This window comes from Crocodylus siamensis, chromosome 8 (genome assembly GCF_052110815.1).
Source record: "Crocodylus siamensis isolate JL-2025a chromosome 8, ASM5211081v1, whole genome shotgun sequence".
NCBI classification, from domain to species: Eukaryota; Metazoa; Chordata; order Crocodylia; family Crocodylidae; genus Crocodylus; species Crocodylus siamensis.
The window spans coordinates 53,880,643-53,908,619 of NC_143402.1; the positions used below are offsets into that span (position 1 = coordinate 53,880,643).

Consider the following 27,977-nt stretch of genomic DNA (forward strand, 5'->3'; position numbering starts at 1 on the left):
ACCAGTTCACCTCACGGATGCAGGCGCTCTGCCACTGACGGCCTCCACTAACCGGGAGGAGGGATGAAAAGACCACCTGGGCCCCCAACTCTCTAAGCTTGGCTCCCAGAACCATGTAGTCATCCATGATCTGGTCTGGACTACTCTGGGCCGCATCATTGGTTCCTGCATGGATGAGGACCATAGGATAGTAGCTGGAAGGCTGGATGAGGTCAGTGATCTTCCCTGTGACATCCCCAATCTTGGCTCCTGGGAGACAGTACACTTCTCTCACACTGGGGTCCGTGTGGCGGATGGGTCCCTCCGTTCCTCTGAGGAGGGAGTCCCCTATGACGATGACCCGCCGTCTCTTACTCTGGGTCACTGGATGATGCTCAGTTGGTACAGATTCCGGCTTGTTGGATGAGAGCATGGCTTCCTCCCTTCCTCCTTCCTCACGCCCATCAGTATATTACAGATAATCAGTCCCAGATATTGCACATGTACAACTGTGTGTGCACATGTGAAAATGTGTGTATGTGTGTACATGTGTATATGCCTGTGCACATAAGTATGGGTGTTTTCATGTGTGTGCATGCTTGTGTTCACACACATGTGCAGAAGCATGTATGTGCACGTGTTCAGTTGGAAGTGCACAGGTGTGTGTGCATGCCTGCACATGTGTATATGCATCCATGCGTTTTGTCATGGGGAGGGCAGATATATTTCCCAAGCTAGGGGAGATGCTGCACCAATCAGCTGCTTTAAAAATGATGGCAGACAAGGTTCTTTGGGTAAATCTGGTATCTTTTATGAGACCAACTCAAATAGTTGGAAAAAGTCTTCTTTTTCCAACTATTTGAGTCGGTCTAGTAAAAAATATCAGATTTACCCAAAGAACCTTGTCCGCGCATGTCCTTAGACTGACATGGCCACGACCTGTAACCCTCAAAAACGATGGTGCATTTTGAACACTTTTACTGCGATTGATCATACATCACACAAGGGTTAAATGATGGAACAAATGCGATCCTTATTGCACACCGGCTACACTGGCTGGGGAACAACGCGTCAACGAGAGCCCGGGCGGGGTGGGGCGACCGTAGAGTCGCGGTCCTCCAGTGCCACCAGAGCGGCGGCGGAGGCTGCTCTTTTCCCCCCCAACCCCCGATGGCCCCGCCCTCTGCCTGCGCGCTGGGCGCCTCTCGCGGCGGTGACGTCACCGACGGGCGGGGCGGGGCCCGGGGTGCTCCTGCTCCCGCCTGCGCCCTGGGCTGAGCGGGCAGGGATGGACGCCGCCGCAGCAGCGCAGGTAGGGCCGGGCTCTGCCTGTCCCGCGGGTCCGGCTCCGCGCCCTGCAGATCTTCCTGCCCCGGGTCCGCGCGGAAGGCCGGGGAGGTTCCCTGGGGCGGTGCGTTCCCGGGCACGCTCCGAGGGGCTGTTTGGTGTAGGGTTAGACCCTGCAGGGGTAGGCAGCCCCCCGCCGGGCACGGGGGCCGGAGTGTGGCGCTCGAAGGCATTTCGCTTGGCACGCGCGCCTCGGGGCGAATGGCAGGGAAGGGGCGGGGGCACACTGCCTCAGCAGGGATGGATGGGGCGCCTCGTGGCTCCCCCACCATCTGCCCCAGGCACCCACATCTTACAGGTCGAGGTTGTGGGTGTTTTCAGCACTCTGCCCAAAACCATTGCTGACCCCCAGGGTAGATCATGAGCGCAGGCCTATTGTGAGTGCTGTAAGCCCCCTCAGTGGGGACACGCCAGCTGATTGCTTGGGACGAATAAAAAGGAAACGGCTGGAGTGAGGGTTTTAGGTTCAAAGCAAGGGGCTGGGAAGGCTACTCCCAGAATGAGTCAAGGGAGCCTGTGGATGCTGCCCGGTGAAGCTGCCCAGAGACATAAGTGGAGATGCCTCCTAGGCCAGAGGTTTTCCCTGCCACTGGAAAGCTTCCCCAGGAGAGACTCAGGCTGCCTGCACCACAGAGATGCAGTGATGGTGGCTGTGCCCCCTTTCATAGGCACAGCCCACACCAGCAGAGATGCGCTGCCTCCTGGATAATATGGAATGAACCAACCAAACAGTGCTTTTTCAGCACCACTGTACCTCTTAGTATAGATGCAGTCTGATCAGCAGCAAGCGGCGTGGCTGCCAGGGCCCCTCAGCCCATCAGCAGTGGGAGACAAAAACAGCAGCATGTTTAAAAACATGGCTTTTGCTTCCTGGCTGAGCAGCAGGGCTGCTGGGACCTCTTTATCAATCAGCAGCTGGGGAGGGCAGCAAAAAGAGCAAGATTAAAGGAGCTGCTGCACACTGCACTTCTGCCAGATTTAGGTAGGTCCCTGCCTATGTTGTGTCCACATGAGGGACTTTGCTGGAGCATGTATGGCAGCTGAGGGATGGGAAGCTTTACATCCATGTGCAGGTGTAGCCAGGCTGACCAATCTTTATAGTGTGGCATAAGGATCAGGGCTATAGCGGCTGGATCAGAAGGGGGTGACTGTGTACTGCTTGTGCCTGCAGCTCCGGGAGGCCTTTGAGGACGTGGCACTGTACTTCACCCAGAAGGAGTGGGAGCTGCTGGAAGATGGAGACAAGGTGCTTTACCGGGACCAGATGCTGAGGAATTACCAAGCCCTTCTTTCTCTGGGTAAAGTTCTGTTTCTTGCTCCCCACCCCAGAGCTGTGAGCTTAGAAACGCCCCCTTCCTCTCCTGGGTCTACAGTCTCCTCCTCAGGAATGTTGGGCTGATGGTTTAAACTACCTTCTTTTCCCCGCTGTTCTGTCATTGATATGTTCCCTTTCATATTTTCATATCCTCCTTTAACTGATCCACCTCTTCCTCTCAGTCTAATTCCTGGTTCTTCCATATTTAGCAGTTACTTTTCAGGGTGGTCTCCCTTTGCCTTCCCAGCAGTTCCATACCATCTCCAGCCCATAGATGGTGAGGAACTCAAGGAATTCTTCTTACTTCCTTCCTCATTCTCTCTCCTGTTGTATTTTATCCAGATATTTATCTGTCCTGGTTTGCATGTCTATGGTATCTAGTCCACTTCCTTTTTCCACTCTCTCATCACATCTTCTGGGGACATTTTTGCATATGATAAAACCCCAAATTTTCCAACAAGGAGTTTCTGTTTATGGCCTTTCTAACATCTCCATCTCCACAGACCACAGTTCCTGTCTGTGCTGTGTTTACTTTAAGACCCATGTTCTTAAGCTTGCTCTGCCATCCTATTAAAAATGTCTTGCTTTTTTTCCTAAATCCCCCTATTTTGGGATGACACCTGCAAGTGCAGCCTGTCTAAGCTTTTCTCCAGTGACAAACATCCCTGCAATTCAAATAAATGGTCTGAAAGCAGATCCCTGGTGAAAACCACTTTTACTTTGAAAGGCTTTTTATTATAGGGATTCTTTCTGGCATGTGTGGAAACTTTGCATCCAGATATTGTACAAATCTAATGTACTTTTCTGGTGATTTCAATTTCTTCCAGCTTCACTGAAGACCTTCCTTCTGGACCTCCTTAATTTTTGTTTTCTCCTTGATCTGGGGCACTCAGTCCCTTGACTCTGTCATCTGTCCCACAAGCCTTCTCATAGCTCTAAAAATTTGGCTGTGGAAGAGTGGTGGCCTCCCCCTGTTGCCAAACTTTTGGACCCATGGGGAGCCCTGCAGGTTGGATAGCATGGGCCTGTGTGCTAGATTGAGAGCTCAAGGCCAAGGATGCAGCACAGGGCATGATCTCAGGGGTGTGGGCTGAAGGGAGGTGGCATGGGGTTGAGTCCCAGTGCATGGGGCCCCTCTGGCCCACCAACCAGCTGCAACATCTCAACCTGTGGGGCCAAAAGGCTGAACACCACTGCCCTAGGTCTACAATGACTACATGGACTAGAGTGATTGATTCTTTGTTATTTATCTTGAAAGTACCTGAGGATTTTTTTGAACTATTTCCTTTTCTAAAACCAAACTTTGTATCACTGACTGTTGTCCTCCTGGGTTTAGCTGCAAAAAATTTTCATTGCTTTTCAACAAGTGGCTAATTAACTTTGTTTTCATGTCATTGAAACTTCGAGTGTTACTCCCTTTTTTTTTTGTTGCACAAGAAGAGTGATCTGACATGCAATCGCCATTTATCTAGAATCTTTTCTTCCTATACACTTTTCTGGAATCAGTGAACTAACCACCATTCCCCTCTATCACCTAATGCTTTGGGAACTTCCACAGGTTGTGCATATACTTACTTATTTTCCTTTTTTTTTTTTTTTTTCCAGTTTAATTTCTGCTCTCCTGATTGCTTCTGTATTGTCAAATGGGATTTCAACTACAAATCTGTTACAGTGCCAACAGATGCAACATTCTCTGGAATATATTCTCCTTTCAGTAAATTCTCAAAATATCTTTCTGACTTGCCATTTTTCTCTTAGACTAGCTGCTATCCGTTTTGCTATCGCTGTTAGAAACAGGAGCTTTTTTTCATCCGTAACTGGTTTTAGCCGATGTATCAATTGTTTTTTTCATCCTCTCTACTGTTCAGTTTGTCATACAAGTCGTTCAGTGCTGTTACTGCCCTTCTCACAGCTGTCATGTTTTCTGTGTAAATGACTTGGCCCAAATCCATCAGACCCACGTATTGAAGACTCCTGTTTATCCTTCAGTAGCTCCTTGAGCCCCCAGGTCTCCCACCTGGTTTGCCTGAAGTGATTTGATTTCAGTGGCTATAAGTACATTCTTCTTTCCTGCTTCCCAAAGTGTATCTGCATCAGTCTTTTTGATGGTAATATGACTGTAGGTTGACTTTGTTATGTAGCTCTTCTTTTTTTTCCATCTAAACTAATAATTCACCATTTCATTTTTACATTAGGGATGACTAGGGCAAGTAATCTTAAGCATTTAAGCCAAAGGCAACAGAACTTAAGGATCTAGTAACAGGCATGTGGACATCCATAGGTAGGAGATCTTTAGGGCTAGGATATGGACAAGATAGGTACATAGATGTAAAGAACAGGGACATGAACAGATTTAAGTTCAGTTTGACTTGCTTGTAGCTGGCCCAACCATAAAATAATAGAATAGAAAATAGGCTTATTTTCTACATAAGTATTTAAGGCCACCTCCTGCATCATCAGTTGGTGTTCCATTCACACTAAAATCTTGTTCAGGCAGACAAAACCAGCTACAGATGTTGGATCCCCTTGCTTTCAGGAACAAGTCCCTGAAACTTGGTAAAGTTGTTTTAACAGGCAGGCCACCTGTTACTAATTTTCTTTTTTTCATTTTAATTGATTAAAAAAAAAAATATAAAAATCAGAAAAGCATATACATCAACTGTACATGTAAAACCAAACTGCATCTCAAACAATAAGCAGTAAAAGGGAAGAAAAAACAAGGAGGGAATAGGTGAGAGAAAGAAGAGGGAAAGAGAGTCATGCAATGAGAAACACAATCTAGCTTAAAAAAAATTGCAAAAATTCCTTCCAAACTTGCACCAAAATCTTCAGAACAGTTAAGTCTGCTAAACATGACTCTGCATAGATGTCAGCTGTGGCATGCTATTGTACCAAGTTTCAACATTTGGAGATGTCCTGTTTTCCAATGCAGTAATCTACTAAGGGCTCATTTGTGTGATTTGGGAAAGATTCAGTTTGAATTTCTTGGGAATTTACCCAAGAACACGCATTTGCTAAAGGTATCAGTGCTGTGTGCTAAACCACATTATCTCTAGCTATAATTTATTTTCAAAAAGAACTGATAACAGAACATGACAAAACAGGTGACCAAGTGTGGTAGCTTTCAATGCATCAGATCTCCAACATGGGTCTACTGGCAGGATATTTGATTTTTTTTTTTTTTTTTTTTTAAGTTTAGAGACAATCCAGTGCAGACAAAATTGATTTTTGATAAGATGAAGTCTAAGATCAGTTGTCATTGTTTGACTATTATGAATTGCTTATTTCCACTGGGATACTGTCATCTGGAGAGCTAGGTTTCCATTTCAGGCTTAAATAGTCCGTACCAGATCTCTTATATGGCATTATATATTCATAGAGTGATGGCACAGAAGGGGGAAAGAAGCAGATTTCAAGGCAAAAAAAAATGCATCTGGAGCATTTGCTATACCTAAAGCCTTGGGTCCAAAGTGTTTTTTAATAAATGATGCAACTGCATGTATGTATTGTCATGCAGCTCTTTTCAGAAGGTCAAATTCATCACATAACTTGGAAAAGGATTTAATCTGACTCCCTACTGTGATTTAGTACATGCATGATACCTTTTCTACTTTTCCCATATCAATTTGTGGGACTGTGGCAAGGGCGCTTGGTGCATGATATGTTGTGAGTTCAGCAGCAACCCTCTGGATACTCCTGTGTTGAATTAACAAGTATTTATTAACATAACTCTTTGGAATCATATCCAGGGTGGATCTTAACAGTTGCCCTACAGTTGCCCAGTCTGCAAAACTTATACTTGCTCTTTCCCTGACCTTGACCTGGCCCAGTCCTGGTGAATGAGAGGAACCAAGAATATGTCCCCTGGCTCCTTGTAGCAGGGAGAATGGAGTCTCCAGTGCTGCAAAAACTGCCGCAAAACAGACTGAACCCTGCAGTGCCGAACATGAGGGCTTTGGCCTTAAAAGGACAGTGCAAGACAAATACAGTAAGACATAACACCCCTTCTCCCTAGACAGATTAGTTGGCCAACCATTTGGGAGGGCTGCTTTCGCTGTGGTCTTTCCGTAGAGCCTGACTCAGTGAGGGGTTCAGCAGATGATGGCCCTGTCAGCCTGTCTGGGGAATCAACAGCGATGCTTCCCTCTGACGGTGATGGAATAAGGTTTGAGTTGGTGGAAACAGGTAGGCACTTCCCCAGTGACTCCATGTCTGTCAGTGGTGGATTAGTGCCTGGAGATTGCTCAGGTGTAGGATTATCAGTAGGAGAACACCCATGCAGCTGGTCTGCGTGATGTCTTGAAAATTGTCTGTTGTCAGTCTGGACTGTATATGATATGGGTCCTGTGGTGCTTACAATTTAGATTGAACCCACTGTGGGCCTGTCCCATAGGTCCGAGCAAACACAGTCTCTTGTGAAACAAAAAACCATAAAGTACCAAATGCCAATGCAGAGTCCAACTCTTTTCCTTTCCTGAACTGCATGTCTCTCACAAGGTCTGGGTTCACACGGTCAAGGGTCATCGTCTCAAGACATGCCATAAGAAGCTCTGATGGGCCAGACCCTGCTGTAGGGCCAGGAATTACATGTTGAGCCAGTCTGGCAGGCCAGTCTCCTACAACAATCCTTTTCAGTGCATCTTTTGTGGTTGGTACCGTTTGCGCAGCTTACCCACTGGCCTGTGGCCTGTGAGGTGCAATGGTAACCATTCGAATGACGTTGTGACTGGCAAAACCTTGAAACTCTGCTGAGGTGAATGCGCTGCCACTATTATCAGAAACGGTAGTGTCGGGCACCCCATGGGTTGCAAACAGCTGCTGGAGAGCTGTTTATAGTGGCAGTTGATGTAAGAGTTGAGACAGTAATCACTTCAAGCCATTTTGAGTACAAGTCAACCACAATTAAGAAGTTCTTACCTTGGAAAGGGCCAGCAAAATCAATGTGGTTGCATGACCGTGGTTCCTTTGTCATCTCCTACAAGAATACTGGTGCCTTCGGTGAATTATGATGGAAACACTGTACTTCCTTACAGCCCTCTCTATGTCATTGTCCATACCTGGCCACCACACTACCTTTAGACAGTGCTTTCATCCTCACAAAGCCTGGGTGTGCTGCGTGCAGCGCTGTCAGTATGATTTGGCGTCCTGCTTCTGGGATTACAACACAGTTTCCCCACAAGAGACACCCCTTGTGTGCAGACATCTCATGCTGCTTTGATGAAAATGGCCTGAATTTCTCAGCCAATTTTTTCTGCAGGCCAGGCCCTCCACACCCAGCTGAGGACACAGGTAAGGGTAGGGTCTTCTACAATCATCCTTGCTATCTGATCAGCCTGCAGAGGGGCTTCTGGCTTGGATTCCAGCATGAGGACTTCCGCTGGCAGGGGAGTAGCACAATCAGCTATTTGTAGTGGTAGGCGGCTCAATGCATCAGCATTTGCACTTGTTTTTCCAGGCTAGTACATGAGTATATAGTCAAATGCATTTAGCATGATGCTCCAACGTTGCATACAGGGAGACAGAACAGGAGGAGTTAGTTTGTCCATAGTAAAAATGCCAAGAAGGGGTTTGTGGTCTGTTCGGATTTTAAATTTGCAGCCATAAACATAACTGTGAAATTTTTTTACTCCTGCAATGATTGCCAATGCTTCTGTATCAATCTATGTGTAGTTCTCTCAGTTGAAGTCATTGTTCTCAAGTAAAAAGCAACAAGTGCATCTGTGCCATCAAGCAGTGTGAGTCTAAGGACAGTGCCAACACCAAATGGCGAGGCATCGCAAGTAATGGACAATGTCTTCTGCTCATCATAGTGAACAAGGACAGAGTCTGATCTCAGCAGCTTCCTGACACCCTGGAAAGCTGTTGTGTGTTGGTAAGTCCACTTCCATTGAACTCCGTTATCCAATAAATGATGAAGGGGCTGTGCTATGGTGGCTTTGTCTTTCAAGAAGATGTGCTAAAAACTGAGAAGTCGTAGGAATGCTTGAAGATCCTGTCTGCATTTTGGTATAGGGCCATCATGTATTTCTTTTACCTTGTCTTCAACTGGGTGAATACCAGAAGCATCAATTTGATAGCCCAGAAAGTTGATACTGGAAACTTCCAGCTGACAGCTCTTGTTTTAGTCTGATACCTTCTTTATCCAACCTCTGTAAAACTTCTCTGAGTCTCAGTGAGTTTCTCTTGACATGATCAACACATCATTGAAGTATGGAACAACCCTGGGAATTCCTGCTAGCATTTTTTCTGTGAACCACTGGAAAATTCCTGGTGCCACAGAAATTCCAAACTGGAGGCATTTGACACGGCACGCTCCCCGGTGTGTAATTATTGTTTGGGCCTCAGCAGCCTTGTTGTCCACTATCAATTGCTGATAGGCTTAAGCGAGGCCAAGTTTAGCAAAAGCCTTCCCTCCAGCAAGACCAGATAGTAACTGGTTAATGGCAGGCACTGGGTGCAGGTTCTGCTCAAGTGCTTTATTAACAGTGCACTTGTAATCCCTACAGATGCGAACACTGCTGTTAGGTGTTAAAATAGGAACAGTTGGTGCGGCCCAGCTTGTATGTACAACTGGCTTGAGGACCACTTGTGTAATAAGGTGATCTGATTCTGCCGCAGTTTTTGGCTACAGTACCAAGGTACATGCCAAGCCTTCATAAAGATAGGTGCTATCACAGGATCCATTTGGAATGTCACAGGTGGACCGGACTAAGTTCCTAATTCCTCGGAGAATACCCGGGGAAACTCGCTTGCGAGCCTTTCCAGACCTGTGCGGAGACTGTGTATGCCTTGAATACTGATTGCCAATGGTGAGAACCAGTTTCTTTGCAGAAGGCTTTTGTGGGAACCCTTAGTGACAATAAGGGGTAGATGCTGTCTAACAGATCCATACTGGACATTGATACTGAAGCTACCCAAAGTTTCCACAGTCTGTCTGTTGTAATCATGCAGGCGACACTCAGGTTTCAATAACTTGGGGGGAGGGTGCCGAAACAACTGGAAGAATGCGTTTTCATCTATGAGGAATACTGCTGAACCTGAATCCACTTCCATTTTGCACTTCTGTCCATTTATCACTACCTTTGCAAACATCTCAGAACCTTTAGTTCCAACAACGCCAACATTTTGAATAAATATAGTTTTTGTACCTCACGTTCTGGGGAGGACTCTACTTTGTGAGTGGTTTGGGAGTGAATACATATGCCTCAGTCTTTCTGTCTTCCAGAATGGGCCTTTAAGTGGCAAACCCTCTGTATGCGGCCCTTCTTGCAGGTGTGACACTCCATATTCCTAAACCCGCACTCCCTCCATCTATGTTGCCCGCCACAACTCAAACGTGTCTGTGGATTAATTGTTTTGCGTGATGCTGTTGGTGAGGGTATAATTTACTGAATTTGCTGGTGTTGATCTGATTCTTGACCTCTTCTGGAGTAAGTGGACATTGCTGAAGAGCAGTTGGTGAATTTCTCTCATGTTATTGGATGCTGCTTCAGCTGCCAAGGTTTTTTATTGTGCAGTAGCCAAGGTCAAATTTGGTTCAGAGAGCAGGTGACATTGGAGTGCTTCATCTTGAACCCCACAGATAAGACGATAGCAAACAGGCCATTCAGGAGATCACCAAACTCTCAAAATTCAGCAAGGCAAGGGAGCTCAGCCAGGTAATCTGCTATGCCTTTCTTGGCCTTTTGGTTCCGTTTAAAAAAAATGAAATCTCTGCAGGGTAGCAGATGGCCTTCAGCAAAAATGTGCCTTTAGCAGAGCAATTAGTTCAGCAAAAGTTGTAGTGTTTGGTAAGGCAGGTGCTGGGAGGAAACAAACAGTGGCAAATGTTTTGGCACCACAGACTGTCAGGAGGATCGCACATTTCTGTGCTGGGTTATCCACGTTGTTGGCTTCCAGGTAATAGGATAGCCTCTCAGCATAAGAGTCCCATGAAGCCGGCTGGCTCGCCTCAAATTCTTCTGTGTGCCCCAATGTAGCCATTTTAACTAACATCAGCACTAATATGGAGGGGGAAAAAAATCCTCACAAAAACACAGCCTGGTCTCAAAATGTCCTCACAATCTAGGGGTGTCTTTAGCAAGCGATCCCATCCTCATTGCCAGATGATATGCTGTGAGTTCAGCAACAACACTCTGGACACTGCTGTGTTGAACTAATAAGTATTTATTAATATAAGTCTGGAGTCATATCCAGGGTGGATCTTAACAGTTGCCCTCTGCAAAACTTAGACTCGTTCTGTCCCTGACCTTGACCCAGCCCAGTCCTGGTGAGTGAGAGGAACCAAGAATATGTCCCCTGGCTCCTCGTGGCAGGGAGAATGGAGTCTCCAGTGCTGCAAAACCTGCCACAAAACAGACTGAACCCTGCAGTGCAGAACATGAGGGCTTTGGCCTTAAAGGGACAGTGCAAGGCAAATACAATAAGACACAACAGTGCGCCTGTGACTTACAAGGCGAAAGGCTGGTGGAGAAGCGGCTTGCAGGTGTGGAAGGGCAGATTAAGGAGACACCTGACCAGAAGGGGGCTAGGCTTGAGCCATATAAACCCAAGGCTTGAGCTGGTCAGACAGTTTAGCCCCAGGAGCCAGAGACATAGGGGAGCTCCTGGCAGCAGGGCTCCTAGCAGAACAGCTGAGCTGGTGAGCAGCACAGAGCCTGGGATCAATGGTGGGTGAGCCCATGGCCTGGAGGTCCAGCTGGCCCAGAGAGAGGGGCCAGAGGAATAGGGGTGGAAGTGGAAGTGCCCGGAGCTGGGGGAGGCAGGCCGTGGAAGAGAGAGGCCTGGAACAGGGGCAGGTAAGCCCATAGCCTGCAGAGGGGCAGAACTGGGGGCCAGAGGGCCCAAGCCCACAGGGGGAGAGTGTCAGCAGGGCCAAAGAGCCCAGCGAGGTCTGTAGCCCAGAATGGGCAGTTGTCAGCAGGGCCTGGGAGCCCAAAGATTGAGGAGGGCCACAGCCAGAGGCTGCTGGGGCCAGGGAGCCTGGAGATCTCAATTGGCATAGGAACAGGACCGGGGTCTAGGGCAGGGGTAGGCAATTATTTTGGCTGGAGGGCCACGTAGTGAGCTTTGGGGACCTATTAATCCATCTCCCCTGCCCCACTGCAGCAGAAGCCCTGCCCAGGTCCACAGCTGATGCCTGATGCTGCTGGGTAGAAGCAGTCCCACCCACCTGGCACCATGCAGTGGCCAGAGCTGCCAGCTGTCTGTGGGCGAGATGCGGTGACTTGGTGGCTATCTACCCACGGGCCAGATCAAATCTGTCGGTGAGCCAGATTTGGCCCACGGGATGTATTTTGCCCAACCCTGGTCTAGGGAGACCAAAGGTCAGAGACCACAGATGGGGGCCAAGGAGCCCATAGTGAGGAGTGGGGTGGGGAGCCCATAGCCCAGGAAGGGCCCATATTGGCATGGCATCTGCGAGGCATGGCATGGGTATCAGGGAGGAAGGAGCGCAAAAAATTAGCCCTAAAGGCAATGACCATGGATACCTGTGGTCATAAGAGTAGGATTAGGCTTGGGAGCTTTGGGGCAGCTTTCTTTTCCTTAAAAGTTAATAACATCAAGGCGGGTAAGTAAATGGGAGACTGCCCAAAGGGAGCCAGGTTGGCAAAGGCTGGGCAGCCACCAGGGGGCATCAGAACCACCCCTGGAAGAGCCCTTGTTGTAGAGACTTGTATCCCAAAAACAAGGAATTGTCCCAATAGAGTCCTTTTGAATAATGAAGGATGGAGCTTCAGTAAATCTGCTAAAATTTTCTAAATTTGTTGGGCTGCAAAATTATAGGGATTAGAGAATCCAGCCCCTAACAGTCAATGAATTAGGAAGATGATGTTAAGTAGACCTTATGATAGTCCCTAATGGAAAGGGAAACACAAATGCTTGCTCAATTTCCACCCATACAGGAGTGAGTTACCAGTCATCCAGTACATAGCCTGACTTACTAATAAGGCATTGTGATTATGATTTCCTCAGAAATTCAGAAGATGAAAGCCACACATTTCAATTGGTAGTTGTATCTTTTTTTTAATGAAAATTGAACTCTTTTATCCTTTCCCCATACAAATGTGTTAAAAGCAACCTAATGTTCAACAAAATAGGATTCGGGATTACAACGTGTAGGTTACAAAATAAGTGAATTGGGTAAGGCAGGGCATGCATTTTTGAAATGTTAACGCCTCCATCTCCCAAGGATATTGCCAAAGTGATCCATTTGTCCAAGTCCTATAATATACTATTGAGAAGCTTCTGGAAGTTTTGCAAGACAATTGCATTAACATTCTTGGGTATTTTAACACCCCAAAAATGTAATGTGTTCTGATTGCCATTGAAACAGTCATTTGCTGAACACATCCTTTGTGGCATACTTATTTAGTCAGAGTAACTCATGATTTATTCCAATTAATTTTACATCTAGAGAGATTGCTAAGATTGTTGATCAGTGATTAGATGGCAAGAGCTGATCTCTCAGGCTGTGATGGAAATATTAGTGCATCATCTGCATGTAACAGGATCTTATGTTCACTGCCTCCTACCTCTCTCCTGATGCCTCTGATATCACGCTTATTTCTTATAGCTATTGTCAGTGGTTCTAATGTTGAATCAAATAGAAGGGTAATAATGGGCAACCTTGTCAAGTTCCCGTTGCAAGGGAAATGGATTGGATAGCATATTATTGGTCACAGCTCTTAGAAGTGGGCTCTGTATATAGCAGGGGCAGGCTGGCTCACATCCGTGATGGACTCCGTTTCCCAGCAGCCCCTGCCTGTGTCACTGTGGTCAGCCTCCATGGAGACCCCAGGAGCTACTGGGCCATGATGCCTCGGGGCCAGAGTCTCCATGGAGACTGGCCTGAGCAGCACTGGCAGGGTGCACACTGGGACTGAGGATGGGGCTGGGACTTCGGGGCAGTGGCAGCACAGGCCAGAGCTGGGGTAAAGGTGCAATCCGCTGCACATGGGGCTTGCAGGCAGCAGATTGCAGATCTCTCCTGGCTCTGGCCCCTGCTATCACTGCTGTAAAATCCTGGCCCCGGAGCAGGTCCCCACCCAGTCACACACCCTGCCAGCGCTGCTCTCATGGAGTCGCTGGCCCTGAGCTGTCAGGGCCTGCTGCTCCTGGGGTCTCCGTGGAGACCAGCCGGAGTGATGTGCTGGGGCATGGAGTCTGGCCACTGGCCAGATTCGCCATTTTGACCACACCTGGTCTATAGCAACTATATTCACCTCATGAATTATTTACTGAAACACAAAGCTTTTCTCTGCATCAAATGCTAAAAGAGCCATAGGGACTTTGTAATTTTATTCAGCTGTTGCTATAACATGTTAGTAATGTCCAGTCTTTAGAACTAAGGAAATATGCGGTGTTATGGTAATTTCTCTTTTTTTCCATTAGAATTGTAATCTTTATTGCTTTTTAGATTTATAACTTTTGTTACCTGTAAACTTTCTAGGTGTTTAACCATGTTCCTTATTTATAACCATGTATTTTCCTTTTCTGTAGTCTGTTTTGATTTTATGTAACCATGTTCATTTTTCAGGATTTGACAAGCTCTTAGTGGCTGTAACAGGAATAACAAGAGTTAGACAGAGTTCCACGTATGCAAGTTATAAAGTAAAAGCTTTGTTAAAGTTTTCGTATAATCATCCTTTTAGACTACTAGATTTTTTATCTGTACGTGTTTCCAGTCTCTTTGTTCGCTTTTGGATGTTTAAAAATATATGAAAGATTTCTCTGTCTTCTTTCTGTTTATATCACAGATTGCTGCACTGCTGCCCACTTTTCATGCTGCTACTGGGAGTTTTATACCCTTTAGATACTTCTCAGTGGTTGATGCTGTAAGGGGTTGACCAGGCCATAGGACAGCCTGCAGGCTGAATCCAGTTCACGAGGCTATTCTATCTGGCCCGCGGGGCCCCTAAAAAATTTAGAAAATGAATATTTATCTGCCCTTGGTTCCTGTCAAAAATGAGTGGAGCCAGGGGCAGTAGGACCCAGGGGAAGCTGCCTGGCCCTGCCTCCTGCCAGTGGTAAGTACCAGCAGGGGCTTCTGGCCTGGGACCATGTGGCTGCCCTGGCATGGGAGCCTCAGGTAAGGTGGGGGGAAGGGCAGGGGAGGAGCTCAGGGAAAAGTAACCTGGCTCCACTGCCAGCCTGTGCCCTGTGCTGGCTGTGCGGCGGTGGCAGCAGCTGCGGCCCCCCACACTTGCCGCGCTGGGGAGTGTTTGCCACCGCCATCTTTGGGCTGCCCAGCGTGCGAGCTCTGGGCGGGCAGCACCAGCAGCAAATGCTGCCCAGCATAGCAAGTGGGGGGGGCCACAGCTGCCGCTGCTGCTGCCGCTGCCGGGGCCCAGGCTGGCAGCGAGGCGGGTTACAACCTGGTGCTGAGCATGGGAAAAGTGGCCCCTCACCCACCCCATGACTGGCGCCCTGTGCTGTAGCCACTTGCAGCCTGCATGGGGCTGCCTGTGCCTGCTCAGGACAGCCCACATGGGCTGCAAGTGGCTGCAGCAGGGAGTGCTGGCCATGGGGTGGGAGAGGGGCCGCTTTTCCCTGCCCTCAGCACCAGCTCCTTTCCTGCTGGCAAGCAGGGAGTTGGGGCTGTGTGCTGCTCCCTGCCTGGACTGTGGGGCTGGGGGGCATTGGGAGTGAGCAGATGCAGGAGCCAGTGGGAGCATGGGGCCCATACCAGTGTCCTGGGGCCAGTGCCGGTGGAGCCCAGAGCAGGGTGGCTGGAGCGCAGGGTCCTAGCCAGCAGGGGCTCTGTGGAGCCAGGCCAGCTCCCCCCTCTCCCTGCTGGTGCAGCCCAGCCTGGCTCCACAGACCCCTGCCAGTCTGGGCCCCATGGGCAGTGCTGGCCCTGGGACATAGGTCCCAAGATGGTGACTAGGGGGCGCAGCACCTGTGAAGGGGCAGGGCACCTGTGAAGGGGCAGGGCACCTGTGAAGGGGCGGGACTACCCATGTAGCCCTCAACAGCCTGCCAAAACTGGGTAAGTGGCCCTCCGCCCGAAATAATTGCCTGCCCCTGCTGTAGGAGGTCAGTCCAAGTAAAACGTGCTAGGTTAGGGGGTTACTGCAGCTGGGTATCAGTCCAAGTCTGAGAGATCATCAACCCAAAGGTCAAGATGATGTTGTGGTTAGGGCAAGTAATTGATCCAGGACAAGATCTGGGAACAGGAGCAAGCAGAAACAGACAGGAGAGTAACAGGCCAGAACTTTGGTGTACAGGGTTAGGTGTAGAAGTTCAAAGGAGGCCAGAGATGCAGCTAAGTGGTTTGTTGCCCAGACTGCTCTGCTGCATTTTCTAAGCTTATATAAGCAGTGTGAGTCAGCTTGATTACCCTCAGCTCATTATAGTTGCTTTACATTTGATGTGACCATGAAATCACCATTTACCTGAGTAATGAGCCATCATTTATTGAAGGTTTCTGCATGGAGCGGCATGTCCTTAATGCTGCATGTCCACCTTCCATTTTCCTTCACATGATTGTGTCCATTGGATCCATTCCCCGAATCCCCTTCGGGCACTTGGTGGAGAGTTACTACACATAATCCCCATTTATGTTCTTCCCTACACAGGATGTCAAGGTCCCACACCAGACTTGATCTGCCGCATCCAGCAAGGACAGGGGGAGCTTTGGGTTGGTGATGATAAGGAGCCTGGAGAAAGTGCGTGGTTTGAGGGCCTGTTTCCAGGTGAGTTGTAGAAGTTCTCCTGGCCCTACTTCCTTAGCACCACTGAGTACCAAAGTGACAGGGAGCTACAACCCTGCAGTCCTGTCCTGAGTTGCCATCCCAAGGTACTGACCTCAGACACCCTCCCCTGCCCTGATCTGTGTCCAACCAGGTGTGCTTCTCACTCAGTTCAATACAGTGATGTAGATACAGGTAACTGTTTCCCTTCTTCCGTTAATTATGGCTGTTGTGGCACAAAATCCCGCTTCATCCCTTTAGCCGTGTTTCCTATCCCCCCCTTCTTTGGACATTGAGCCCCAGGCCCCTTCTGTTAAAAAATAAATTCTAATATAATAAAAGCCTAAGTCCGTCTTTCTGCCCATAATGCTTTATTCACACTCTGATTGGCTGACAGAAACAGCCAGTCAGAGTGCTCCAAGCATGGGGGAGTGCCATCATGATTCCAAAGCTGTGCCAAGGACTGGACAAAGGGTGGGGGAGCCGAGGCCAGCAGTGCTCGCCACCCCGCACCCTGCAAGAGACAGCGCAGTGGCAGCGTGGGGTGTTAGATGATGGCACTCCGTCCCAGCCTCCTCCCCCCTCCACTCCCCAGGTCATTCTTGATGGGCAGTTGGCTAGTAAAGAAATAAAAACTTTTATCCCTGTGGTATCATGGGCTGGCGTTTCCATCTTCATTCAGCGATGTAAGAGTTGGTACCCCATGTCAAGGTGACCATACCTCTGGATACCCTCAGCAGATCATGCTGAGATGTGCATTGCCCTTGGGCAGTTGTCATGGTAGGTAGATGCTTTGGGAGCCATTAAGGGTTGAGCTATAATGGACCTCCCCTACCCACTGCTTATGGTTTCTCCTGCTTAGTTGGAACTGGAGCTTTCCTCAGTAGCCCTGTTTGACATTAAATGGTATAAAAGCAGTGTTTAATCAGTATCTTGGGCTGTACTATATGACTTCCATATGCAGGTGGGATTTATGAACTCTCATGTTCTAGGGGATATAAACTCCTTTCTGATGCATCTCTTGAGGGCTCAGGGCTTGTGATGCTTGTGATGCACAGGACCCCAGACCTAAAGTCCATGTGCAAGTTAACCTCAAGGCCTCTGTTCTGATACAGATTGTTCTGACATGAAGGATGCCTGGGACTTGTTGGCAGAGCAAAGCTCCACATGCTTGTTTCCTGAGTCAAGCCATTCACAGCAGCCAGGTAAGAGATTCTGCTTATTCCAGATGGGAAAATTGGACAGCTCATTTCAGGTGTGGCTCATGAATTGCAAATCCTCCCCTCCTGGCATAGGCAATGCATAAGGGGGGCACAAGGGGACACGTGCCCCTCACCAAGATTGGCCACCGCCAAAGCCGCCGCCAGCTTCTGTGGGCCGTCACCACCCCCTGCCCACGACGTGGGCGGCTGCAGGCAGTTCCTGCTCGCCAGACACCCCCCACCCCCTGCAACCAACATTACTACAGCTGCCTGCGGGTGGTCCCTGCTTGGCCCACCCTCACTGCCAATGTCAGTGCGGCTGCCTGTGGGTGGTCCCTGCTTGCCACTGCCACGCCAGTGCCTGTGGGAGGTTGCTGTGCCCCCCTAGCCTCCAGGGCCACGTGTCGTTCATGCTTCCCAGAATATTTCTGTGAGGGATGACATAGTTAACTTCTGTTGTTAATCTCAGGAGCCCTTAGGATGTGCTTATACTATAGCAGTGATTTGTCCTAGAAATGGCAGTGCTCAGCATGCCCCGCATATCTATGTCTGCTGATGCATGCCAGACCCAGAAGCTTTCCAATGAAGCTTTTTCATACTTTCCAGATGTTGTTCTCAAGACTGAGAAGTTGATAGTAATTCTTCGGATGGGTCCAGGAACCAGCCACAGGTGAACTTCTGGGTCTGGAGCATGGCAGCAAGCTTGATTGGGTGGGGAGTACCCCTACTGCTGTGGTGGAGAGAAGCCCTCAGGGAGCCTTGCTTCTCCTTAAAGCAGGGCATCTGGCCTCTGGCCTTTGGTCTCACCCTCAGCCCTAAAGAACATGGAGTCATTCAGATCCTGTGTCATTATACACATCCCATGTGTATCTCTCTGCAAGAGGTCCAAGGGGATGTGGTTCTGTCCATTCAGATGGGGCTTGGATTTGGGAATGAACCACATGGAAACTGAATCCACAGACTTTACTAGGGAACATGAACATAGTGCACTGACCTGCCTCTCCCCCTGCAGCATGAGGACTATTTGGAACTGGATCTCTTATTCTCACAGAGAACCCAAGGTCGGGCTGTGCTCTGAGCACACCCTAGCACAGAACAACAGGAATTTTCCTTTGCCAGAAGAACAGGGACTAATCTATGAGTTCTCTTCTCCACCCAGCAGGTGCTGGGATGCTGAGCAGAGCTGAGCAGCAGCCTCCTGAGGATGGGCCTGCACACCTGGAGCTGGTTCCAGCCAGAAATCATCTCCCTGTGCAGTGGGGACAGAAAATAGCTGAGCCCCGGAAGAGTTGTGTGTGCAGGAAAGGATTCAAGGGGCAGAGAAGCTTGAGGAGCCAGGAGGGCAGCACTCACACAGGGGAGTCGACGTATAAATGTGGTGAGAGCATCAAGGACCAACAGGAGCTCAGGGTGCGCAGTGCAGTCCACAGAAGGGAAGCAGCCTACTCCTGCCCTGATTGTGGGAAGAGCTACTGGTACAAATACCGTCTCATTGAGCACCAACGAATGCACTCAGGGGAGCGCCCCCACCTCTGCCAGGAGTGTGGGAAGGGCTTCATCCGCCCAGACCATCTCCGCGACCACCAACGCCTACACACTGGAGACAAGCCGCATCACTGCCCTGTGTGTGGGAAGGGCTATGCTCGACTTGACCATCTCCAGGACCATGTGCGCATGCACACTGGGGAGAAGCCGCACTGCTGTGGCCAGTGTGGGAAGTGCTTCATTCGCCCGGACAACCTCCGCACACATCTGCGCGTGCATACGGGCGAGAAACCCTATCGCTGCACCACGTGTGGGAAGAGCTTCGCCCGCCCTGACCACCTCCGAGACCACCGGCGCCTCCATACAGGGGAGAAGCCATTTGGCTGCCCTGTGTGTGCAAAGAGCTTTGCCCGCCCCGACCACCTGCGAGACCACCGGCGCCTGCACACTGGGGAGAAGCCATATTGCTGCATGGCGTGTGGAAAGAGCTTTGTCCGCCTGTCCCATCTCCAAGTCCACATGCGTGTGCACACGGGGGAGAAGCCATACCACTGCTTGGAGTGTGGGAAGAGCTTCCGGCAGAGCACATCCCTTGCTGAGCACCAGCGCACCCACACTGGGGAGAAGCCCTATCACTGTGCAGTTTGTGGGAAGAGCTTCAACCACTCCTCTCATCTCCAGGTCCACCAGCGCCTCCACACTGGGGAGAAGCCATACCACTGTGGGGAATGTGGGAAGAACTTTAAAGACCTGTCCCACCTGCGTGTCCACCAGCGCATCCATACTGGGGAGAAGCCATTTCACTGCACACAGTGTGGGAAGAGCTTCCGGCAGAGCTCTGTTCTCACCAAGCACCAGCGCACGCACAAGCTAGAACCTCACAAATGACACAGGACTGTTTTTGCCAGCTATAGTCTCATCTTCCTTCCCACAGCCTGTGCCCTGAAGTAGAGGGAAGAAGAGATTCCAGCATCTGTCCTGAAATGCTCCCACCTTCTCATTCACTAGATGCTGGGGATAGGAGTGTTGGCCTAGGAGTCTCTTAAACAGGCTGTACTGGGGGTTACGATCTGTAGTTGGGAGAGAGGGATCAAGTGGGCTCAGGGCTACACTACAGGGGCCCTAGTTTCTTCCAGGTAGGTAGCCCCTATTGTAGCATCCAGGGATATTTCTTCCAGCTTCACTGCTGCAGTTTCAAGGGAGGAGTATAAATCAAAAAAGACTTTCACTTCTACTTGGCTGACGGAGCTAACTGGCACAGGAAATAAATACCAATGTATCAATCCCAAAACCCCTGTGAAACCAGATGACATACCTTCAGTCATCCAATCCTAGCTGTACGCAGTAAGGTGACCCTTGAATATTTATTCCTCTTGCACTTTTTTACATGACAATTCTAGGCCCATTCATCCTTTCAGGTAACTCGTGGTCCTCTTGAGTTGTTAATAATTGTCTGCTACATTCCTGGATAGTTCTGTTCTTCAAACAGAGCTCAGTTTGGGGAACTTTAGGGGGTTAACTTTTTCCTACCATCTTAAAATGGCCTAGCCTCTGGCTGAGCCAACAGAGATTGCTGACTAACTGCCACCCTTATGGCTTTCAGGGACACTTTATTTCCCAGACCCACCTGGAGGCTGGAAATGTCTCCTAGATTATTCCCGTATCCCACACCTGACCCCTGTCTCCTGCGCATCCAGAAAGCCAGCCACACACATGGATTGTAGTCAAGGTGAGACCTGTGACATCTTGGATAGAGAGAGAGGACTTCTGGGTTATAGCCCCTCTTGCTGTCTCCCTCTCAACCACTAAGCTATGACGGGCTCCATTTCTGAGAAATTGTTTTCTACTCGTAGTGGCAGGAGTGCCACCCTCAGGGCTGATTTCCCTGGATCCCCACTTCTGGGCACTTATCCCTGTAAGCAGCCCCCAATCGATTGTGCTCCTTCTCTGTCCTCATGGGATCCTTCCAGAGAGAAACAGCCCTAACTCCTCTCCTGATGGCCCATTATCTGCTGTAACTAGTACCGCCCATCTTGTCCAATGTGAAAGTTAACCTTTCCTTCTCAGGGCCAAATAGCATACCAACAAGGCAGAGAAAATAAGGCACACACCAGGGTGAAAAGATCATGACAGAACTGCCAGTGCCTTTGAGGACCAGGGGCTTTTACTACAATGCTAAACAGCTTAGAGAATGCAGATTTTCCAGCAGCAAGGTCCAGCCTGAGGTTATAGTTCTGGAATGGGAAATATTTTGAAGCTTTTTTTGCTTCTCTTAACAAGCCCTACTCACTGGATCAGCTCCAGGCTGTGCTCCCCCACACCTCCAACCCCACTCCATTTAGGCCCTGGCACAGCCCAGTCCAGCCCAGCTGGGGGCTGCCCATGCTTTTCCTCTTGTGCAGTGACACCACAACCAAAACACTTTGCTGACTTTGTTCCACATGCCTGTCATTAAAAGGAGCAGGAGCTGGGGCCAAAAGTACCTGCGACTGAAGGGCCTCAAGGGATATGGGACACGGAGACCACAGGGGTCCTGAAGTCAAGGCTGATTAGGGAGACAGTGACAAAAGTTGAGAACAAAACAGCAGTATCTGCTAGGAAGCCTGAAACACAACCAGTTTCAATAGAGTCTATAATTGACTAAAGCTTGGTTTTAAACTCTTAAAAGCTGAGGTCAAAGTCAAGTTCTGATCATCTAATGTTCTTATTAAATGATGAACCTGCTGCAGTTGTAGCTATGCTCATAGTAGCACTGAACGAACTGTTCCCTTCTACCTATGACCTGCTAATATGTGCTTATGTCTTAGTCTATTCACCCTCTCCTTGTGGAAAAAATCTTGTCTGGATACCATCAGGTTAAAGTACATGGGAATTTTTTTCATTCAGTTAACTCGATAACAGAGTGTATGCTGGGGGGAGAGCTGGGAAAGCTGCATTCAGGACAAGATGATGGAGGCAGGAAACTTCACTGTGAGAGTTGAGGAGCTGTCCAGCAAATACCCTTCTGGAAGCAGATTGGCTCAAATCGCTAACTTCCACTGTCCCAGAACACAGAAAATTCAGCTTAACCAATGAGGAGAGATGAATTTGGCCTGTTAGTGGCTTGGGAAGCAAGTCTCATGAGGAAAGACTGGAAGAGCTATGGTTATGTAGCTTGGAAAAGAGAAGACTGAGGAGGGATTTGATAACAGTTTTCAAATACCTGAAGAGTGATTATAGAGAGGGTAGAGATGGCCTTTTTTTTGTGTGGTCATAGGCAACAGAACTAGAGGCAATGGCCTCGACCTTCAGCAGGGGAATTTTAGGTTGAAGATAGAGAGGACCTTTCTGACTGAGGGGGGTCAAGCATTGGAACAGGCTGTCTGGAGAAGTGGACTCTCCATCCTTGGGAGTTTTCAAGAGCAGTTTGGACAGATGCTTGGCTGGGATGGTTTAGTCAGGGATGTTCCTGCCTTGCTTGTAGTCCCTTCCAGCCCTGCTTTCCTATGATCCTGTAATACTTCCTGTTCAAAAGCATGGTGGTGGCTGCTTGTTGTGCAATTTTAACTTTTTGGTATTTTTAGCATGATTACTTTCCTACCTTTGGGATTTTCAATTCACTTGTTCAATTCACTTGTTCTGTCACATCAGAGGAGCACTCTTTAACCTGTTCCCAGTGACACCCATCAGTAATAACTGCAGTTTAAATGCTTCATGTTTCCAGTCACTTAATTAACAGCTGCTTTTGCTGTCCCACTGGTGCTGGGCGTTGACATTTACCAACCTGACACCCAGAGTAGCCCCCTCTGTCTGATGCATTAACTTCAGTGCAGGGTGAGGGGGCACCAGCCCCAGGTGCGAACTTAGGGGGGTACCAGCAGCACCCCTCCCTCTGACCCATGTTGGCCTAAGGGCACTATGGGAGACAGCACTTTCCCTCTGCCTGCTGTGGTTGGCTCTGGGCTACTGTGCAGTTATCCCACTGGTGAACTGAGCCTTCTCTCATGGGTAGGGGCAGTGGTCTCTCCCAGCCATTGGCTAGGTCAGAGCAGGGCAGGGCTAGGGGGCCAGATCTGAGCTAGGATTGGGGAGCACAGAGGTGGTGGCTCTATTTGCTGTGGTTCAGGTGTGGGGGTCTTGTGGCACCCCCATGGCTCCCTGCCTTCCCTCCCCTTCTGTTTTCCAGCATTGCCCCCCACCCTCCATCTGTCTTCTCTCTGATTCTTAACAGAATCTCTTCCCAGAACACCCACATTCCTAGTCAAGCCTCTGAAGCGTATGGCTCATATCTTGGTTAACCCTGTTGTATAAAGGCAGAATGTTGTCCTGTCATTATGCATGTGGCTTCATTTGGGCTTATAGCTCTGATGCAACACTTTGAATCCTTCTGACCAGGACATGTACCTTGCCAGTGCTCTGTCAAACTTTAAGGGATCTTCAAGTGTTTAAGGTGAGTTGTCTGTTTTCTGTATTTCCCCAGTGTCTTGCTGTTTTTAATTTACTCCATCCCATTGTACACAGGCTTGGGGAATGCATATACCCCACTTCCATATCTTACCCCCATTGTTGGATAACCTGTCCTTTGGGATGGTTCTCCATTTCCTCTTACTCTGTGTGTGTGTGGAGGGGGGGTGGGGGGGGAGGTTGCTACCTTCCAAGTAAGATTACTGACACAGAGGAATCACCTGTGATGTACCATGAAAAGAGGCAGAGAGGTATGAACAACCTCCTATCACACAGCAGCTGGCACCCAGGGAAGCCACTGGGATTATCTGGACAACAGGTGTTTGGTAGGTTGGCTATTGATGAGGTGCAAGAAAGGGGTCTATAACCTAACCTTTTATTGTTTGCATACAAAGCACAAGAATAAACATGGCCCAGTTATTTGCTTGTCTACTTCTGACAACACAATACAGATTATTGCTTATACTGGCTGAGATGGCTCAAGAGCATGAGGATGGTAGCACACACACTGGCAACATATCAACCTGAATTGTCTTGAATTCTCTGGTTATCCCTTTAGTCTATATCCCAGTTTTATACATAGCTAATTCTAAAGCATTCTTTGATTGCATTTTCTTTATTTCACGAAGGCTTCAGAAAATGGATTTAACCATTTTTCAGTAGATTTGGGAAGTGTCTATTAGATGGGATTTTGTGTGTCTGTGAAAAGTAACTTTCTTGAAGGAAGAATTTCTTATGTCCATCCTTTGTCGTCTTGAAATAGTGCTTGCCACAACCTTTTCTTATTCACCCCATTTTATGGTCTACTTACTGCCAAGGTGGTTTTGTTTTTATAATTTACCTTAAAAACAAGCAGCAATCCTCTCCTTTGTTTCCTAAGGTAGATCCAGTAAGACCTTATCCAGTTCCTTCTGATGGTATGCCATGGGGTCCTACTAGGAGTTTGTAAGACTGGATTGGAAAATTGTCTCAGCTTCATGTATGCACACTGTTTTGACTATGACAACATTGGCACCCACCTTATCGGCCTGTTGCATGATAACAGTATCATATTAGTATCATGGGTTCTTTTGAAGGGTGAGTATGGCTTTCTGTTCTGCAGGACTAAGGTTGTAATGTAAATTTTATTTTTTTTGGAAATCTCAGGGTGGGCAGGGAAGTAGAAATGGTTCCTGTACAGGTCCAGAATGGGGCTGCGGCACTTGGAGTCTGTGACCTGGCCACCTTGCCCTGTATCTACGTCTGATCTGTGTCAGGTTGGTCATTGCGTGGCTTCTTGTCGTGGAAATATTCCCTTATTCTCGGGCAGCAGTAAAAAGGCTCAAGTTCTCCATGCAGCTTCACTGTATCGAGTTGTGAAGTAGGGCAGAAAGACCGCAGGATAACAGACACCTCTGCTGAGCTGACTGTGGTTGAATAGGTTGAAGACATTACTGTGGACAGTCTCACTGAGACACCAGACCTTGCAATGGGCCCGGATGCCTTCTGTGCCTCAATGTAAGTACGGCCTACATCATCACTAGACCAAATAACATCTGAGATTCATTCACTTGTAACTCTATCAACATTGTATGCAGCATCACCTGCTTACAGGGCCCCTCTACTGTCTGTACCGGGCAGATGGGATCCCCGCACAACCGAAAGAATGAACGCTGCTCTGACATCAGATTGAGAAAGACCTACAAGCCTGTGAACAAAAACTGCAACTTCCTTGGACACGCCATCGCTGACCTGAGGGTGGGTGTTCTCAGGCAGCAAACTTTTAAAAACTGATTTGAACAGGAAATTGTGGAACAAGAAATCACCCACAAGCTGGATTGTGTTACATATGGTTTAAACAGACCAGGGATTCTTATCCTATTACTTGTGACTCCTTTGTTCTTACAAATTGACTACTTTGTGTTTGTTTGCCTTGCCCAGCACTGCCCTGCTCCTCCCTCTCCCCATCCTTATATTTGGTATTTTCATTTCTCTTTATACACTTTTCTGCACTTTTCTTTCACAGCATTGGATGAAGTGAGCTTTGGCTGACCAAGCTTGTGCTATCTGTCTCTATATGTCTCTCTAATCTTACATATCTGTGTATATCTATTTTGGCTAGTCTATAAGGTGCAAATCTACTTTGCTGTCACCTTGACTTTGGACTCTGCTTAAGCAGAGTCCAAGAGGCAGCTGCCCTCCCCACCTCCCCCACCCGGGTTAGGAGGAATCATTCCCACACGGGCACCAGGGGTTGAAACACGACTGGCCAGGGCAACATGAGAAAGGTTTTTTAATCTAAAATGTCTAGCGGAGGAGAAAATACTGGCTTGGGGGTCGAGTTGCCCACCCTCTATGCCCTGGCAATGGTTTGTTCCAGAGGGGCTGTTGTGGCAGTTGCCCCAGCCCCACCCCCCTCCACTTGCCCCCTCAGCCTGGTGGGGGGGGGGTTGGGGGCAGGGGATTGGGGCTGTGCAGCCCTGGTCTGGGGACTCGACCCCCTCCATCCATGGCAGGGGTGGGGACAGCTGGGGCAGTTTGTCCCATCACCTTTGGGGCAGACCCCCATGGGGGAACGGGGGGAGGGAAAGGCTCCCTCCCTCAGCCCCCGCACAGCCCTGCCCGGGTGCAGAGGGCTTGACTGCCCCACACAGATGTGAGCTCTTCTCCCCACGCAGCTCAGCCCCGGGGGGAGGCGAGGGCTGCCCTTGGGCTGGGAAACCCACCGCAATGCTCTGGTTCTGCCCCAGGCTGGGGGAGGGGGCATTTGGAAGGGCTGTGGGGCAGGGGATGGGGCAGAAACAGCTGTGATTAGAGGAGGGGCAGCTTCTGGCCAGCAATATTTCCCCTCAGCCCAGCTCACGCTGCAGTCAGGGTGACTCCTGGTGTCCCTTCCTGGCTGCCCCTTTCCCTCCTGGGGACAGAGGTGGCATCTTCTCTTTGTGCTGGAAAACAAAGCTGATCAATACTTTTTTCATCTAAACAGGGTTTTCAGCAAAAGGAACATTTTTCGAGGTTACTTAAGATTTTTTTGGTGAACAAAATCCAATCCTTTACTGTCTTTCATTGTTATGATGGTTCTTCAACTTAGTTTTCAGTGAACTATTTCCTCTCTGCTGAAGAGGATCTCATTTCTCAGAGACAGACCAAAATTAATCATTTCAGTTGAAGCCACTTCCAACCATTTGGGTTCTGGTTTTCTGGAAAGAACTTTTTTTTATGGAAGATCCTTCTTGAAAACCAAGGAAAAGGTGGGAGGAGGGGGAGATTGCCCCAGGCATTTTCCTGGAGTTCAGGATTTCTGTCAGAAAATGTTCAGAGGAAATGTATTGAAAATTAAAAGGCAGCTTTCACTTTCTCAGTCAATTCCTCCCTGTTTGTGAGCAGTAATTCAAGAACAGCTTCCCCCTCCTTGTTGGCCTTGCTACCATCTGTATTGAAAAGTTATCCCCAACACATGCTCATAATTTGTTGGATTGCTTGTATGCTGCTGTTTTCCTTCCCAGCAGATATCCCAATAAATAAAGTCCCCCTTGAGAATCAAGTCCTGCCACTTGGAAGCTACTGTCAGTTGTTTAAAACCTCATCTATCTCCTCCTGGTTTGAAGCCTACCATGACATCTTGCTCTTGACTTTATCCAGAGGCTTTGAACAGGCCAACTTTCCACTTCCTACCATGCCTCTGAACACGCATGCATCACCTTCAAATATAGTGCAACACCCTTTTTCCCCTGCCTATCTTTCCTGAATAAGCTATACCCATCCGTGACTGTACTTCAGTCGCGTGAACTATCCCCACTAGGTCTGTATAATCCCAACTATCATCACAATTCTGTGAATCTTGTTTTTCCTCACACGTCTCACTTTAGTATATAGGCACTTCTAGTATCTAATATAGTTGGGGATCATCCTGGTTTGAGCAGGGGGTTGGACTAGATGTCGTCCTAAGGTCCCTTCCAACCCTTTTTTTGATTCTGATTGTCCTATTCTCTTCCAGAGCACTGCTAAGGCTGTTGCTTCCCTTTAGTAAGTTCTTATCCAGGGCCCCTGGCCCTTAACTCACCTCTTGAGTTTGTCTTCATCCCCCAGTGAACCTAGCTCCCATCCCATTGCCCTACCTCCAGTATTGTGATGTATTTGCCTGGTATGATCATAGTGAACTCATGGAGACAGACGTCACAGCAGCCACTTCAGAAACTTTTTTGTTGTTTTTTTCTGGATCCAAAAGAAAAAAGTGAAGAATCAGGGTGTTGGCTGCTGTGGTTCCCTGCTTCACCTGTGGCACGTTAGAGTCTTGCGTTGCAACAGGGTTGATGGCAGTTTTAGAAAGTTTAGATGGATTTGTATAGGATGGTTTGGATAGGGATGAACCTCTCGGGCAGGGTGTTGTACTAGATATGACCTGCAGGTCTCTTCCAGCCGCACTTATGATTTCTGTAATTCTAGCAGAAGTTCTCAGGAACTCCCCTCCTATACCATCAAGCAGGGGAGCCACAAAGTGCTTGATCCTTCTGTGCAGGTGGGTGTGGGGAA

At 48.7% G+C, this 27,977-nt stretch overlaps 1 protein-coding gene across 4 annotated transcripts; it reads left to right on the top strand.

Moving 5' to 3' along the window:
• Positions 1 to 1,177: 1,177 nt before the first annotated feature.
• On the top strand, positions 1,178 to 26,988 carry LOC149858592 (uncharacterized). Of its 4 annotated transcripts, XR_016443821.1 has the most exons (6): positions 1,178 to 1,291; positions 2,498 to 2,624; positions 16,222 to 16,338; positions 17,451 to 17,540; positions 18,697 to 24,962; positions 25,043 to 26,988. XR_016443821.1 is itself a non-coding variant. In XM_090060133.1 (5 exons), exons 1-5 carry the CDS (start codon positions 1,268 to 1,270, stop codon positions 19,908 to 19,910), a joined length of 1,572 nt encoding a protein of 523 aa, XP_089916259.1. In that variant the 5' UTR covers positions 1,178 to 1,267; the 3' UTR covers positions 19,911 to 26,988. The 4 variants fall into 4 exon arrangements, 3 of the variants coding, with proteins under 3 accessions (XP_089916259.1, XP_089916260.1, XP_089916261.1); XM_090060133.1 differs by having other exon boundaries at positions 18,697 to 26,988; XM_090060134.1 differs by having other exon boundaries at positions 18,700 to 26,988.
• Positions 26,989 to 27,977: the final 989 nt, after the last annotated feature.

What these genes read in the sequence shown, in the direction of transcription:
- LOC149858592 (XM_090060133.1), top strand. Translation starts at nt 1,268, where the DNA reads ATGGACGCCGCCGCAGCAGCGCAG. An exon ending in CCAAGCCCTTCTTTCTCTGG is followed by an intron (nt 2,625 to 16,221) that starts GTAAAGTTCTGT and finishes TTCCCTACACAG; the next exon opens with GATGTCAAGGTCCCACACCA. An exon ending in AAGCCATTCACAGCAGCCAG is followed by an intron (nt 17,541 to 18,696) that starts GTAAGAGATTCT and finishes TTCTCCACCCAG; the next exon opens with CAGGTGCTGGGATGCTGAGC.